The sequence below is a fragment of the Asterias amurensis genome, chromosome 8, assembly GCF_032118995.1.
Source record: "Asterias amurensis chromosome 8, ASM3211899v1".
Taxonomy (NCBI): domain Eukaryota; kingdom Metazoa; phylum Echinodermata; class Asteroidea; order Forcipulatida; family Asteriidae; genus Asterias; species Asterias amurensis.
This window is the reverse complement of record NC_092655.1, coordinates 22936604-22954210: the sequence shown is the minus strand read 5'-3', so window position 1 is coordinate 22954210 and position 17607 is coordinate 22936604. Positions and strand designations below refer to the sequence as shown.

At 36.7% G+C, this 17607-nt stretch overlaps 2 protein-coding genes across 2 annotated transcripts; one reads left to right on the top strand and one right to left on the bottom strand.

Annotated features, from left to right (window-relative positions):
* The first annotated feature begins 882 nt into the window (after positions 1-882).
* Positions 883-7938, top strand: LOC139941212 (synaptobrevin homolog YKT6-like). Its single transcript, XM_071937672.1, has 8 exons — positions 883-1064; positions 1857-2045; positions 2488-2570; positions 3082-3182; positions 3522-3626; positions 4132-4197; positions 4518-4619; positions 5215-7938. The coding sequence occupies exons 2-8, from the start codon at positions 1942-1944 to the stop codon at positions 5248-5250; spliced, it is 597 nt and encodes a 198-aa protein (XP_071793773.1). The 5' UTR covers positions 883-1064; positions 1857-1941; the 3' UTR covers positions 5251-7938.
* Positions 7939-8051: 113 nt separating this feature from the next.
* On the bottom strand, positions 8052-16215 carry LOC139941211 (mitotic checkpoint protein BUB3-like). Its single transcript, XM_071937671.1, has 7 exons — positions 16143-16215; positions 14368-14578; positions 12144-12213; positions 11426-11577; positions 10631-10894; positions 10027-10199; positions 8052-9540 (listed from the first exon to the last, which is right to left on the bottom strand). Exons 2-7 carry the CDS (start codon positions 14563-14565, stop codon positions 9420-9422), a joined length of 978 nt encoding a protein of 325 aa, XP_071793772.1. The 5' UTR covers positions 14566-14578; positions 16143-16215; the 3' UTR covers positions 8052-9419.
* Positions 16216-17607: the final 1392 nt, after the last annotated feature.

Genomic DNA, 17607 nt, shown 5'->3' with positions numbered 1-17607 from the left:
CTTCTTCGATCTTGTGATGTGTAACTGTATGCAGCTAGTTTCAGGTGGAAAGTTTAATTTGCATATGTGTTTGTTTGTTTGTTTGGATAGCGGGTTTAGAACAACGTTTCTGTGTGGTACGATCTTGCCATGCCGCTGTTTTTTGTCTTCGTTCCCAGATTGCATTGCTCGATCGTATCCCCTTGAGGTGTGACTTGAAAGTATCCAAATATTATGTGATATTTCAATCAGTCTTGGTTAGGGGAATTACTTAGGGTTAGGGTTAGGGTAAGGGTTAGCGCTAGGATTATTATGGTTAGGGTTTAGCATTAAACCGCACTGTGCTGTAAAGAAAACTTTGACCCCCAAGTGAATACACCTTATAAACGCACACGCATTAAAAAAACTCACAGCACTTCAAATTATGTGTTATGGAAACCAAAGACATCCAGGGGTTATAGACGTACGCAAAGCTATCGGGCAATACAGCGCGCTGCCCATGGTAGCGCGGCTAGATTTGTAACATAAAAATTAAAATTTAAAAGGCGCTATTCCATCAAGATCATAGCGCACGAGAAAGAAATTAACATAAAAAGCAGATAGAGTATTAGATTCCCTAATGACAGTAGGGAGATTGTAAGTGCCAAATAATGTTGTTCTTAAAGCACCATGTAATCCAGAAATAGATAACAATAATAAGTATAATTCTTTTCGGGTCAAAGTTCCTCCTTTCTACGGACTGGTCCCAACTAACATTTTTGTTTAGTCGAAAATGAATACGATTTACAACACTTTTCGCCTGCTATAACAGTCCGAAAAACGTCGTGTTCCTAAACCTATTAATGCAACATGCTAACTTAATTGAACGTTGATTGTGGCCCCAGACTAATGTAGGCGGAATGACGTGTTTACTTATTTCGATTATTGCTTGTTTGTAATTTGTGGGGCATTTTAATAACTGAAATAAACACGTTGACGCACCCAGTCTTGTCTTGTGAAACATTTTTCTTGTCAGACATCAATGAAGACATCAATGAATACAGTTTGGGAACGTACTGTTTTCTAGTGGAACAAGACGTTGAAACGTAAGTGATCACTAAATAGAATTTAGACTTTCTCTGTTCCTTGTCTGCTGCCCCGCCGGCCATAGTGTCACTACCAGCCGTGGTGCGACTGCTGAGCTGAGGCTAGTGAGTGAGTCATGACTTGTGATGAGAGCATGACTGAGTGATTATATTGTGATTGATAGCCGGCCGGCAGCCCCATAAATAGGGCCAACATTCTTAGTATCCTTCTTGGAAAGATTTCCCTACCTGCCACCATTTTTGTTTTTACTAAACTAATTAATAGTAAATAGGCCTATTATTATAATATTTATAAATATAAATTAATTAATTAATGTTTCAGACAATCATGACAATGTTTCTTCTTTCATTATCCAAAATAATATCTCATTTTTTTTAGTATTTGAATTTGGCAATGTCAGATCATGGCTCTATAAAACTATATCATGTCTATGGTGAGCCGCGAAGATTTATCGCGAAGAGCAAAATATAAGGAGAGGGCGTTGTTGTGTTGAACCCACACAGAGAATAGGCCATGCGTGCGCACGTCATACATGACAACATACACTGCTGTCGCGAAGGCCCCCTCTGCCTACCCATAAGGCATTGCGGTTTTGAATTCCGAAAAATCTTATTTAGTAACATAAACAAATAAAAAAGTGTGGTGGCAGTGGGGGTTTACGGAAATGTTTCTAGTACACCTATTTATCCGACAGTAACACCTCTATATTTACTTAAATGAGTGAAATGGGCGGATGAATGCTCTTACTTATTGTAAATCTCCATATTTGTAATGTCTTATTTACCTTCCAGGTTGATGAAGTAAACTTAACGATACCAAACATCAACCTACAATAACTTGCATCAAAGAGGACGAGAAGACAAATCAATCAGCAGAATGAAGCTGTTAGCGATTACTGTCCTTTATAAAGGTCATCCCAAAGTCGTCACTCTATCAAGTGCCTATAATTTATCATCATTTGGCTACTTCCAAAAGGGCAGGTAAAGTTCAAATCCAGTTTTCAACGTAACGGATTGTTTGACGAAACATTGGTTTTCCCAAACAGCAAGAAGCAATATACAGTAAATTTCTATTGACAAAAAGGGAAACTGCCAACATAGGGCTAGATAGCTCGGTTCGTAGAGCGCTAGCGTTAATCAGGATGCTGTTAAAATCTCGCTCTAGTAAATTTTTCTTTGTTCCAACCCAAAATCATAATTTTGAAACATTCATTAGTCTGGTCTGGTTGTCAGTGAAACCAAGGAACTCACAACTGTGACCCGTAGGTCTGAAGATACCATGAAGTGAAGATTTAAGATTTGGATGCAAAGGGTTACTTCAATGACTTCAATGTCTTACAGATATATCCAGCTGGGTCTTGAGTGTTGATCTTGATTGTGATTGTGAAAACTAAATTGTTATGTTTATATTTTGTTTTATCAGTGTACAAGAGTATATGAAGTTCACATCACGCATTGTGGTAGAAAGAAGTACGCCTGGCTTGAGAGCAACAGTAAAAGAACAAGGTTTGTCAAAACTTTAAAACCAAGGACAAAAAATAACTACACTGTAACTGGAAACTATAAAAGTAAACATTTGGTTTAGGAAAGATAGCGGGCAGCCTTGCTACCACGGTCAGCGGGCTAACAAAAAGTGACTGCTTTGTATGCACGTTTCTTAAAAACTTGTCAACACTTGTAAAGCTCTTTTGGGGCACTTAAAAATGCTCAGATTTCGATGCAACACATTTCAAATGAGTAATATTTGTATTATGTGGTCACCTAATGAAAAGAGCCTGTTTGTTGTTCTGTGACTTGAAGCGTCTTTTGACAGCACATTCTGCGTAGTCTCTAAACACAGAACGGATCAACCAGCAGACTAATTAAAATATCCAATATATTTTGATATGTTCTAAGTCACACTTCCAGCTGTCGAGATCGAGCCAGCACTCTGATCATACACCACTGGGCACAAGGTTGGATACCGGGTGCTTGTTCTTCTCGATTACTAACTAGTAAAATGTGTGTTCATTTACAGAGTACAGTTGTCACACATACGTTCGAAGCGATTCTTTATCAGGGGTCGTCATAGCAGATCATGAATATCCCTCAAGAGTAGCTTTTACATTATTAAACAAGGTATGTATTTGTCTCATCATTATTTTTTTGTGTGTTCCTTCATAATTAAGTTCCCACAAAATTCTGTAAAAATCTTTGTTCTTCTTTTGTTATCAAGTAATAAACCACAAGGGAAACTCAGGCCTGTATGCTCCGTTTTTTAAAGGGCAAGGGCACCAAGGCATTTTCTCCTTGGTAAAGGGCACCCTTTGGGAAAAATCTAGCAGACAATAATGGAGGCAATCGCCTTCATTGCCTCCGTGAAGTATCAGGTCTGGAAACTGACTGGATAAATTGTTAAATACTTTTGGGTTGAAACATGGAATCATTTTACTATTTTTGTTTAAATAAAATCTGTAGGTTTTAGATGAATTTTCAACGGAAAACTCTGCCAGGTCGTGGCCAACCTTGGCCGAGAATTCTGTGACGTTCAAACAACTTGATGCATACCTCGCAAAGTACCAGGTAAGTGTGGCAAGATTCAGTTAGAAAACGATACTGTGACCTTTCTTAATTTTTGGTTTTTAGAAATGCATGAACATCAAGTTTCATTAAATGATGTGGTTTATAAATTTTGTACTCCACTAATGTGACCCAAGTTGACCTTAGCTAACCTTAGTTGACCTTAAACAAGAAAACCAAGATCCTAACCCTCATTGATCCTCATGACCTCATTTTACTTCATACTGGATTTGACAAATTTCACATTGTGTGACCATCTCGTTTGTCTCTCAATTAGACCTGATTGAACGCCGTCAAATTTTAACTTAAAAAAAAGACTGTATAAATTACGTCCTTAGTTGACCTTAACTGACTCAGTTAGTTTTAAAATGACTCTGTTTTGAATGTCTCTATTTGACAAGCTATGACTCTATTTGACCTGGTATGACTCTATTTGACCCATTATGACTGTATTTGACCTGATATATGACTGTATTTGACCTGATATATGACTCTGTTTGACCTATAGGATCCAGCACAGGCAGACCCTATGATGAGGCTGCAGAGCGATTTAGATGAAACCAAAATTATAATGGTAAGTTTGTTAGTTTTGCATAAGACTCCAACAAAATTTCCTTTCCTTGAGTTAGTGACAAATATCTTTCTTGACATCCATCAAATTTGTTCTAGAGTTGTTTGGATGTAATACTTCATGGCCAATATCAATCATGCTGTTCAAGGTGTTGTACTATATAGTCTCATAACGTCATTCTTAACAAGCTCCACCAATTTGAAATCTTGGTGCCAGGAGTGTCATTTTGTATTGACAGACTAGTCGCATTATAAATGTCCATTATTATGAATGTACACTTATTATTAAAGCTGGCTATATTATGTAATATTCTATCCTCACAGCACAATACAATCGACGCAATGTTACAGCGAGGAGAAAAATTGGACGACCTTGTTGCCAAATCGAACGACCTCAGTTTACAATCAAAGACATTCTACAAAACTGTAAGTAGGCATTTCTATGGTTACACGTATAAACATTTTACGCAATCATCAGTTTAGCCAAATTAGATTTGATTTGAAGTTAATCATTATTTTCTTATGTCTAATGTGGGCTAAGATTTAAAAAATAATTTAAAAAAAGGGCGACATAAAATATAAATCTGTCATTGTAACTTCTTCAAAGACCTTAAAAGCACTGGACACTTTTGGTAATTGTCAAAATCCACTATTTTCAATTGGTGTATCCCAACATATGCATAAAATAACAAGTCTTTGACAATTTGGAAAAACCTTTTTGCACAAATTTGAGTGCTTCAGATGCCTAAAAAGGCGTCAGGCCTGAGGTCTTGTTTTATATTTGAGTGAGAAATTACCTCTTTCTAAAACACTGCTTTATTTCAGAGTGAGCCGTTTCTCACAATGTTTAATACTATCAACAGCTCTCCATTGCTCGTTACCAAAGAAGTTTTTATGCTAACAATTATTTTGAGTAATTACTAAAAGTGTCCAGTGCCTTTATAAGTGCACTTTTAAAGCACATTTCTGTCAGTGGTTTACATCCTAACTGGTTTGTTTCATCTGTTTACTTTTTTCTCAGGCCAAGAAGACGAACTCTTGTTGTGTTATCCAATAGAAGCCGCCCTTCGGTGTCCAATTATCAGCTAAGCAGATTTTTGATGCTAAGCATATTTTGTCATGTTTAGCAAATGATGATAAAGCCAGATGAAATACATTAATGTGCTTGTTTGTTTAACAATACTTACATCACCAAAAGAGATATATTTGATTTCAAAGTGACCAGAGAAAATTTTACAAGCCTAGCCAGCATAATTTGTGATGTAAAGTTGGTATCTAATTGAAACATACATTACAGTTGAAGTCAGTGTTTGATTGTAGGACCCTACATGGATCATTGGCCCTCGTCTGCGAAACATTCACTGCGAAAACAGCCCTGTGACATCATAATTCGCTTCGCATTTGTATGAAGTGGGCTTTATTCAAGTGCTAACACCTGTGTGAGTGAAGCACTCGTGCAGGTAATACAAAATATAATTGCAATATGTATTCTTGTGATTGGCATCTTTGAATGTGCATGCAGTCTGGCAGCAATTTGCACTACACCTGAAGGGCAAAATTTCATAAAGCCTGTAAGCAAATAAAACTTTCTAAGCACAGTAATTTGTGTTGTTGTGGCTGGTGGGTGCGCCCAACTCAGTCGTTGCTTAGCAAAGAAATTTGTCAAGCAGTATTTTCTGCTAAACAGCTTTATGAAATTGGGCCCAGCTATTGGCTCTTTTCTGATGCCCCACTGGTCAACCTTGAAGCCCTGTTGTAATGACTTCATTTTAAGAGTCATTAACAATCCTTGCCCAATAAAACATCACCTCGTTTACTTGGGCAATTTAGCAAAATGTAAATCCAGTTATTTTTATTACCGGTCTATGGAGTCGGCTCCTGTATTTTATCAAATGTATTGATTTATAAAGATGTAATATATTTGACAACACTTTGAATGAACTAACTCATCCAAAAACCAATGATATTCCATGTTACAAGTTCTTTGGCAATATATAACTCTATGCTTTCTGCAAACTGAAAGTTTTCTTTAAAAAAGTGTTAAAATAACTTGAAAGAACTCGAGCCTTGTTCATACTTCCTGTAAGCTTTCTGCAAAGTGAATTTTATGTCAAAGTCAAAGCTTTGTTTTTGCTGCGAGTTTTTCGCAAGAGTTGAGCACAGCCAAACTCATGCGCATTGTTCGTTGCGAATTTGTGCTGTCAAATTCGCTTCGCATTCGCAGTAAGTATGAACCGGGCTTCTTGTAAATATTAAATGTAAGAACTTCTAAGAGAATTGCTTCTCTTGAATTCCATGTGTATTGTATTTCAAATGTATAGCCTATTATCAGTAAACCCATCGCAGTATCTGAATTTGTGGCTACGGCTTAGGCTAGATTGCCATGTCATCATGAATTGATGTATAGTTTTTCCTTATCAACAGTCTTAGCCGCAGCTGCCAATTTCGGATACGGCTTAGGATTATTATCTGGTCCAATGTAAGGCCTGTGTTCAGAGAGCCCAGTTTCTCTACAATACACCTTCCTTTGGTTACAGAAACACATTTGACAATTGTGTGAATACAGCCTTTTTTTTGTTATTTTGATTAAACATGTAATATTTATACTTTAAAGAGGTATGGTGTGAGTGAAGGCAAGGCCATTATAATACAAACTAAAAGAACAACTTATGTTTATGGCGTGTCGTGGCCTAGCGGTTAAGAGCACCGGGTTCAAGCTCTGATTTTTGATCAGCAGAGTGTGGGTTTGAGTCCCGGTCGTGACACTTGTATCCTTAGGCAAGACACTGAACCATAAATGCTTTGTAAAGTTGGGGAGGTAGTGCTTTCTGCTCTACTAGCCAGGCTTCTGATGGATGATACCCAAGCCTACATCCATATGGACTGTAAAGGGGTAACCCCGTTTCAGCCCCAGGAGTAGGTGGCACTGGCCCCATGCAAAAATAAAAAATTGTAGCCCACACCTTGAAGTGGCCTTCAGGCCTTGTGTGTATGGCGACTTGCATAAAAAAAAAAAATGTTGTATCATCTTTTGAGGAAATCACACATCATGATTCACTCAGGTTTCGATTGAAAATCGTTGGAATTTGTATGTACGTGTTAATACTTTATTTAATTTGCATCTGCATCATAACTTTCCTCAGTTTTCCAAATTAAAGTGTGTTTCTGTTGATCAAAAATTCACTGAGTTAATCAAGAATCTTTGTGCTGCGGCCATCTTGTCGATTTCCCTATTTGAATCGATAAGACGAAACCGAAGCTGGATGGTTAGTCTGGTCCCATTTGGTTGAATGACAATCGGTGATTGTTATATATGTTGACTCACACAGGGAGCCTGACATTATGGCAGCCTAACACCTACAGACAGGCGCGGCAGAGGCGCGCCGAGTTAAATAGATTAGGAGCAACTCTTAAGTTGACCCAAATAAGTTTTGGTTGTAGAACATAACATAACATTTGTATTGGCTCGGCTCGTGACGAGATCGATGTCTGAAACCAAAGCCCTTAGTTCACAAGTACATCGATATTTTGACTTCTAGTGCTTCCAGTCGCTCCTTACTGTTTCAGAGGTCGACTGTTTCAGAGGTCGAGTTTTTCATGTACTTATTCAGAGTTTGGTTTGGCACGACTCTGGAGGGCCCGTCTGAAAGTGCCTGTCCGAAACATCTCTTTGCTCTCTATGCTTTCAGTGTATTATGTTGTAAATAAAGTTGACAAATAAATGTGGTTATTGGGAGGAAGGTTTAAGCTAATAAAGACTTCTGTTTCAACGAATGATTGTCCACACTAGCCCACAGTTAAAAGTTCTGTACAAAACTTTATTATCAATTGCTAGTATTATTAATTAGCAGACTTAAAAAACTAATGTAAACCACAAACATTTGGAGGTTTGATTTTATCCCAATACAAAAACCATCTTTGCTTATAAAGAATTGTAAGGAACTTAACTATTTACATAATACAAACCAAGGCCAAAGGTTCAACTGTACAGGATGTAGTAATATCAGAGTTAAAACTAATTCCCCATTGCAACAATTATTCAAGCCAGGATAAATCGCATCATTAGACCTCAGAAAACCCTCAAAAAATTTACAAACTGCCATATTTATTTCATTTTGAGACATTTGATATTATTCACAAAATGACTTTGACTTCAGATAATTAGTTCCGCTGCATGTTTCAAAATGCAAATACTGGTTTCCTTTGGACTGCAAAGCCAACATATGAACTATATAAAAGGCTTTACAAATGTGCAAAACAGCACTGTTAGATCTGAGCCCAATGTCAAGGCTCTGCCAACCGTAAGCAAAGAATCAAAGCTTACAGAAGCAGGGATTTTTGTACTTACATGAAGCGTATTTCACAGGTAAAAAGGGAAGTTTTTTGCTTGTGCACATTCGTACTCCACCTTACTAGGCATTCATAGCTTACACCTAGTGCATAAATTTGGGACGCGGTCCGGGCTTGAATTTAATAATAATAAAAAAATAATATTGAGTTTTTATTCAGCACTTTTTCACTCCCTATGGGTGTCTCAAAGCGCTTCAAGATATTACCCCTGGTCACTGGGCCTTAATTCACTCCTTAAACCATCTCAGCTCCCTGGGGAGTATACAGCCTCGTGCAACAAATGCGCTACTCGGCTAAATCAATCACAAGAACCATCTCTGCCCTCACAGGTACCCATTTACCCCTGGGTGGAGAGAAGCAATAATAGTGAAGTGTCTTGCTCAGGGATACACGTGTCATGACCGGGATTCGAACCCACACTCTGCTGAACAGAACCAGCACTAGAATTTAACACCTCAGGCCCGAGGCCACCAGTGATTTTAGTGTCGGGCTAGACACTCACAACTGGACAAAAAAATAAAAAGATTTTGAGGCTGATGAATATCTTCAGTTATGTAGAGTACCAAAGTCTACTTGAAACCCATCACACGAATGCAATCAATCTATTTTGCTCTTACAAAAACATACAGTTTATGTTGAAACTGTCTTGTCATTTTGAATATGGTCTTGTAAAAGAAATTACAGTCCAGTAAAAATTCTGGGCCAAAAGCTCGGCTGTCTTGTGAATTTTTCCTCCAAATTCAAGCCCTGACGACAAGCAGAGCCATGAAATTTGGCCCTGATGGTAGAGTTACTCTACAATGTAGGAATGTGTCTGAACCTAGGAAATATTAACCCCCTCCCCCCCCCCCCCTACACCCCCTAATGAGATGATGTCTATTTTGGTTTTGTTTCTTGGTCTGTGACTCTTCGGATGTAGATAGCATCTTCAGGATGATCTTGTTCTCCTTCTTCATACATGAAGGATGAGGCAATGGCCAATACGGATCCATCCTTACTGTAAATAGAAATACAAGAACCAAGTTATTTATTTTGGTTTAAAACACAACACATTGTCGGTAATATTACATGGCAATACTAAAATGACATGTTTGCAAAATTAAAAAATTCTACAAAAGACATGCAAAATCTGGACCAGCCAGATGTTATTCAGCTATAACAAGCAAAATAGACTATTTGTTAAGGCATTCAATGTGGTAATACTAATACTGTTACACTTGTAGACTATCCATGCTCCATGGCAAGAGATCATCTGTCACTTTAAACTTCCAACCCCCCCTAAAATATATATTACACCAAAATCACCAACCATCGGCTGTGACTTCTACTTTAGCTTCTAGTGGATCATTTTTAACTTCACTACCACTGAGTGAGTTCTTAATTAGTCTCAACCTTTCGACTAGCTTGTTCTAGTCATCGTCAGGAGACTGAGGAGGGATCCTTCAAGACTCATGGGAGTCTGGATGAAAGACAAAAGACTCACCTGAATGCCAGCGAGGATATACTTGTCGGATAACGGTGAAATTGACACAAACGTTTCTTATTGAATCCATCCCAGATGTTGACGAATCCATCTGATCCTCCAGTAGCGAACGTATTATGACGATTGTGGAACGCTATAGCATTGACAGGGTAGATCTGTTCTACGCCCTCTACCTAAATCAGAAACAAGCGTAGGATTATTAGTAACGGCAAGTTTCAAAAGGAGCTTTCATTTAGTTACATTTAGATACATTTTGCACATAAATTCATCATCAAATAAACAATAAAAACTACTGCACAAAAAATAAATAATATTTTATAACATTAGAAAACCCCTAAAAAGAAGCTCTTCGCTATGCTGCTCGAACACCAATGTCACACGCGCGTTTTGACACACAAAGAACAGCTATTTACTACTGATCTGCCTCCTTTTGCCTCAGTGAGGGCGCTGTTTAAAAATGTGACATCATATGTGAGGAGTGTATTTATTTTTGTTAGATTCATTGATTTGGCAATCAGTTGAATTGCACTGGTACAATACATAACATTTCTTTAAAAGTACCTTAAAGGATAAACACACAATTTGAATCAAGCAAGAGTCTCACCTTAAGGCGGTGACATTTGAAGGCATATTTCTTCTTCTGAATCTCTGGGCTGGGATCAAGGTACTCCACTGCTACTCTCCCCTCGATGCTACTCAGGACATACCCCTGCTTGTTAGGGAATGTACGGATACAACGAGTCTGGTACTTCAGGCTGGAATCTCGACGCTGCTGGACGTACCCCATGTTGCGCAGGTCCCAGACCAAAACTTTGCGTCCTGCTGTGCCAACAATAAGTCTGTCCCCACAAACTGCCATTGTGTAGACCTGCAAGTGAAGGTTTAATTACAACCTTTAATTTTATTACTTAAATTTGTATGCAATTTTTATGCAATTTCATTTTACTTATACATTTTATTTACAATGTGGTTTTCCAAAAAGTATGCTACAAGGTAATTTTAAGAAATACATTGTTTCATTACCTTATTGAGCAATAAGAAACGCTCAAAGGCCCAATTAGTTAAAAGTCTTACACCTGATTCAGACAGGCATGCCAGAGTCACGGCAACCAAATAGATAAGAAGCTACTCTACGTCGACCCAAATCAATTTTGGTTTTAGACATGCAACTTAACATAACATTTACATTGGCTCAACTAATGACAAGATTTACGTCTGAAACCAAGGTGCTCCAGAGTCATTCCAAACGACTGCTAACAATCGATCTTTCGACTTCTAGCGTGTCCAGTCGCTCCTAAATATTTTAGATATCAAACTTTTCATGTACTTAATTCATAATTTGGTTTGGCGTGGCTCTGGAGCGCCTGTTTTAAAGGGATTTTACTGAGTAGATTTGTACCTTATCTGGTTGTGAGAAGGATCCTGCATTACATGGTGTTCTTGGATCCCATAGCTTTACTGTCTGGTCCCAACTACCTGTTACAATAACATTCACCTCAGGGCAGTATTCTACACACTTTACTGGTAACTCATGTGTACCAACTACACTCTCTGTAACAAAAAAAAACAAATACAAAAAATTGTTAATGGCTTGACGTTAAGACCCTAGCAGAGTCTTTCTAGAAGGCTAAAAATAACAAAAAGTTTACAAAGTCAATCAATATATTCTTATACAATTATACAAATGACAAATTACCAACTGTAATTCAACTGTTTCAATCTCAGAATTTTAATTGGTAAATAACAATTAAAAAATTAATATGGTAAACATCAAATTGAACAAAACAATTCCTCCATAACAAATAATTTTAAATGACAAAGTACTTTTTATAAATTACTGACATAAGACAAACATTTTTTGCTTTAGATTTGAGAAGTGTCTGAAAAATAACAAAACTTTTTCTTAAAAAAACATATAATTTTAAAAAAGTGACAAATTATTTTTATATATTACTGCCAAAAGAAAAATATTTTTCTTCTAGGTTTAAGAGAAAAAGCAAAACTTTTCCTCAAAAACAAATAATTTTTTAAAGTGACAAAGTATTTTTATAAATTACAGCAATAAGACAAATATTTGTCTTTTAGGTTTGAAAGGAGATGTATTTGAAAAAGCTTACCAGTACTTGTGTTGATGTCAAATGTTTTTAACGTATGATCCAATCCTGCACTGTAAGTATGGGTTTGATCCTGTGTGGGAAAGAGTAATGTCAACACAGAAATAATAATAATAATATTTAAAATGTATATTGCGCCCCTTACATACAAAATGATCAGATGCGCAGAACACTTGTTAAAAAGCTTGAAGAAAAAGACAAAGAAAAAAGACTGGTCACCAGGCCAGTGCCCAAACAAAAGTATGGGGATACGTCTGTCCCGCCAACAGAGAACTAATTAATTACTTATTACATAGGCCTATCTCTGCTGGCATCGGTAATGTTTTGACCTTTTCAGGAGACAGACGCCTCTAACCCTATCTATGCTAAAATTCTAAACTACATGTAACTGGCAAGGTGACCATAGAAGAAGACACAAAATGCTAAAAAGCGGTATAAAAAAGATAGGTTTTTATATTACATTTTAAAGAGATGAGTTTCTGTTCGCTTTGTATGTGAAGTGGTAGCGCATTCCAAAGCTTAGGGGCTGCCACAGAAAAAGCCCTATCACCAAATGTAGTCAACATTTTACCAGAAGGATATTCCAAGAAAATGAGCTGTATATTCATCAACAAATCAAAGGCAATGTAAATTGGAAATTAAGAAATAAATAGTTGTTTGATAAGATTAAAACTAACTGAATAATAAGCATGGACATTCATGAGGGACCCAAAAATTGTTCCCAGAGCAAGTCCCCGCAGCAAGCACAATTATAATCAATAAAACAAAACATGTCACTGTGTGACCTGCTTGGATCAAATTAAACTTAAAGGGACACGTTGCCTTGCATCGGGCAAGGTGGTCTATGAAAATAGTTGTAAAACACATGGTTAGAAAGATGTTTTAAAAGTAAAATACAACGACCAACACAAGTAAGCCTCAAAATTGATTGGTCCACCATTTAGTGGAGTCAAAAATTTGACTCTACAAAATGGCGTGAGGTGAGTTTAAAATATTAAACATTTTCAGAAAAACCCCAAAAACTTTTGGGTCATTATCAAAGAATGACCCTACCTTTTAGGCATACATATAATAAATAAATCTCATGTAAAATGATGAAATTCATACAATATGATATTATTATGAAACACAGCCAAGAACTTAATTGTACATGATTTACAATCAAAAAAATAAAGAAGTGAATGAAAGTTTACAGCAACGTTAAGTACAAAACAAAAAATTCATTAAAATATTGCACAGAGTAAACAAGTAAAAAAGTAAAAGCAGAAACCAGTTTTTGTCAACCTGCGGGAAATGGTACAAATAATTTGAGGGTTATTCAATGGGAATCTGTAAGGAAAAGAAACAATGATTTTTGGGGTTGAACAAAGAATTGACTCTAGTCAATTCTTTGTTCAACCAACAAAGAATTGACTCTAGTCATTTCATCATTTCAAAATTTACCCAGTCAGTTTCCCTTGTGGTTTATATTGAAAAGAAACAATGAAAAAGTAATTGTCCAAACCACAGCGTGCCTGGAATTTCATCTGCAAGTATATGGGACACTCTTGAAGGGGCACAAAGGCCAAACAAACAGGCAGTAGAGGCAATGGTCTCCATATAATTCCAGGCCTAGCCTGCCAAAGCAATTCTGTTCAGTTGTTGTTGTAGTAAAAAATTGCTTGATTTCACATAAATCACAAAGCATATAAGATTCATCTCAAGATCAGTTTATAACGATTTGGTATTGTGACATCACACCTTGCTTAGCAATTAAAATTGTTTTCGCACTTAAAGGCACTGGACAACTTTGGTAACTGTCAAAGACCAGTATTCTCACTTGGTGTATCCCAACATATGCATTACCAAACCTGTGAGAACTTATATTCAATTGTTCATCGAAGTTGCTAGAAAATAATGAAGAAAAAACACCTTCTAGCACAACTTTGTTTGCTTTCAGATGCATAATAAAGGCTTCAGGCTTGAAGTCGTTTAATATTTAAGTGAGAAATATTACCTTTCTCAAAAACTACGCTACCAGTGGGAGTCGTTTCATACTATCAACAGCTCTCCATTGCTTGTTACCAAGCAAGTTTTTTTTGCTGACAATTATTTTGAGTAATTATCAACAGTGTCCACTGCCTTAAAGATCTACATAAGCTCTTTGTAAAGTTACACAATTTACAAATGATAACTAGAACTTTTAATAAACGTTTTTGGTAAAAATGATCAGAAAACTTTGACCTACATAAAAGCAGCAGTCCAGAACAGCGTGGGTATGATTGTATTTAGTTCTCATCACATTGGCCTCAATGTCGTACAGTCTCACGCTCTCATCCCAGGACGATACCAGAAGAAACTGAGATGTGTTCGGACCAAACTTGACCGATGATATGCCATCATTGGCACATTGGTTCAATTTGAACTCATTCGATACTTCAGGCATATTGGTGGATTATCTAAAGAAAAAAAAACAAAGAAAAAACCCCACCATTAATCGGTAATGAATTGAGATTGCACAGAGAAACAAACTGTTAATGTCAAACTAAGCCTCACTTTCACTTTCACTCTTGAATTGGCTGGACTCGATGAGAGTATGATGCCAGGCTTGTGCTGGGAATGGGATTTTATTATAGCAGTTGCTTGAAATTTTTCAAGCTCGGTGCATTCACTAACGAGTCGTCTGGCTTGTTTTCTCCTCTCCTCAAGTGTGCACCAACCTAACTCTTCCAGGAGGTGCGTAACCGTGCCTTCGGTGCGGATGTAGTTGCCTTTGATGAATCTGGCAGCGCCTCTCTGTATTTTTTCAATGTTTTTAATGTTTCTAATTCCTTTCTTATGCTATGGGGATCCCATGCCACTGAGGCGTATTCAACATGAGGTCGGACAAGGCTGGAGTAGGCAGTCTTCTTCAGCTGTTCTGGGCAAGCATTATTGGTCAAAAGTTTTGATAACGCCGGCTACGCCGTCGGCAGGAGGGTTACGTTATCGCAACTACTGAGCGCCCCAGTTACTGGGTCTATGCAGCTACCTGAAACTTACTCCTAGTCCTAGTCCTAGATAGAACCGTTAGTAGGTTCGTTCCGCTACCGTCTGGAGATGATAGCGGACCTCATAGTTCGCTATCGTCTGGAGACGATAGCGGACCTCATAGTTCACTATCGTCTGGAGACGATAGCGGACCTCATAGTTCGCTATCGTCTCCAGACGATAGCGAACTTCATAGTTCTATCTTATCTAGGAGTTTGACTTTGAAACTAAGGTAATAAACACAATACGTTTTAAATATCAGCTTAATTTGTATTCAATTAAATTTACTGCAAAGTTAAAATTATGAATATGAGGATAAGAAAAAAGCAACAGCTCTACCGTGTGTTTGTCACTGTGATTGTGAAATTTAAAAGCTACCAACCAAACCAGAATGAAAATTTTCATTCCCTAACTAAGACTAAGTAAGACCCTATTTTATTTCTTGGATAACTTTCCATATGGCGCCACCACTTTTTCACTCATTTTTACAAAAAGGGATATCTCATTGAGGTAAATTAGATACTATATTATTTCATTTCGAATGAAAAAGTGGTGGCGCCATACGGAAACTTGTCCTATTTCTTCCTCCCTCCATGACCGAAAGAATAATCTTTGGTTTACCCACATTTATAATATTGTTCCTTCACCTTGCTCTATATGATAAAACACACGGTCATATACACGGTCATATATACCGTATCTAGAAGAACGTAGGGATAATCTTCCGCACGTCGGCGCGGCTTCGACGTAACATAATCGAAAAGAGAAACAAATCTGTCGGAAATAGACGACCACCGCTTGATCATCGCGTTAGCCTCTTTTTCAGTGGTTCATAAATATCGTGTAAACAGCAACACAATCAGTCTTTTCCAACCGTTTTATTGTGAATAACCGACAGATAAAAGTAGTATTTATTTAAAAATCCTATGGTTACATAAATAAAGTGTGTAAATGTTCAATTTATAGTCATAAGAGTAGGAACAATTTAATTACCTGAACCAAAAACGTCAACAGGCCACGAAAAGAACGTGTGATGTGTAGTTTTGAATTTGGATGACAATTTAGGCTGGTCCCACTTCAAAATATTCACATTTCAATATCTACGTTTAGGTTGGGTGCTAGACTCATAGTGTCCAGAATTATTCCGATTTAAAAAAAAAATAAATTGCCCTGTCCCGACTCTTTATAGAATTCATTTAAGTTAATAAATAACCAACCAATAAAACAAATATATTATGGATTTAGTTAATGCAATTAACAACATTGATAACTGTCAAAGACCAGTTTCTGCTTTTAAATTTCTGAAATAGCAAATCTATTACACTTGAAAAAGCGAACCTGTAAAAGTAGGTCTAATCTCTAGAATTTAGACAAAAAAGGAAAAACCTGGTTTTCATGAAAAGGTTTTGATTTCATGAGAACAAAGCGATTTGATTTACCCATTTCTCAAAAACTATGGTATTTCAGGTTACATTTTTCCAGGCAAATTGTCCATCATGACCATCTTTAACCATAAAATATGCATGTATATATCGATAACTATTTTGCACCTAAGACTCAATTTACCTGAAACCCACCCTAAACAAACAACACACTGAAACATGAAGTACAAAATGGACTAGCTTGATCAAACTCTAGGGGAGGAGGAGACCGTACCTAATCCCACTCATTAAAAAGAAATTAAAAAGAGTCAAAAGTAAAACAAAACAAAACAAACTCAATCATACACTTCCTATCTTATTTGTTTATTTGGAATAAAAACACAGACTTTTTGGTTTTTGGTAATAGTTTAACTAACTTTAAATATGACACAATTGTTTAAGAGAAACCACACACACTTACTTTACAGTTTAATTTATAAAAGTTTTATACATAAATAAGTAAAATGACAGGCATAGTACACTTTTCGTTTTTGAAACCTCAAGAAAAATTTTGAGATAAAAAGTTAATTAAAGTCGATTAAAGTTTAGTCAAATTGAACAGTTCTCGGTTAAAATCTACAAAATAAACATCATGCTTTTGTTTTGATTTTGTTCCCCCTCTACATATTTTCAAGAAAATGTATATAATATCTTAGACTAGACTAGACTAGAGTTAAGACTAGTCTTATCGTTTTGGTTATTTTCGGTTATTTTTGAAACTATAAATTGATTCTTTTGCATAAACTCAAAGACATTAAATAGTTTTAATACACAAAAACACATCGTGAATACAGTTAAGACTAATTCATGCAATATAACTCTGTTTAATAGATTAAATATATGTCAACAAAATTTAATATAAATTTAATATCAATCCATTTCCATAAAATCTTTTGAGGTGGTATCAGGCACAATCAGAGAGTGACTCTTTTTTTCCGAGTGAGTAACTTTTCCTCTTCCGATAATGGAAGAATCCTTCTTTCTATCTTTCTCCTGCAAAGAGGCCGACAGCATTCCAACCGCCTCTTGCCGGGTAA

Bases quoted from the DNA above. Each gene is read 5' to 3' on its own strand.
- LOC139941212 (XM_071937672.1), top strand. From the start codon at position 1,942: ATGAAGCTGTTAGCGATTACTGTCCTTTATAAAGGTCATCCCAAAGTC. The intron at 2,571-3,081 runs GTTTGTCAAAAC...GTTCATTTACAG, and splicing joins AGCAACAGTAAAAGAACAAG to AGTACAGTTGTCACACATAC. The intron at 3,627-4,131 runs GTAAGTGTGGCA...TTTGACCTATAG, and splicing joins CATACCTCGCAAAGTACCAG to GATCCAGCACAGGCAGACCC.
- LOC139941211 (XM_071937671.1), bottom strand. From the start codon at position 14,565: ATGCCTGAAGTATCGAATGAGTTCAAATTGAACCAATGTGCCAATGAT. The intron at 10,200-10,630 runs GTGAGACTCTTG...TTTCTGATTTAG, and splicing joins TCAAATGTCACCGCCTTAAG to GTAGAGGGCGTAGAACAGAT. The intron at 9,541-10,026 runs GTGAGTCTTTTG...TTCTATTTACAG, and splicing joins ATATCCTCGCTGGCATTCAG to TAAGGATGGATCCGTATTGG.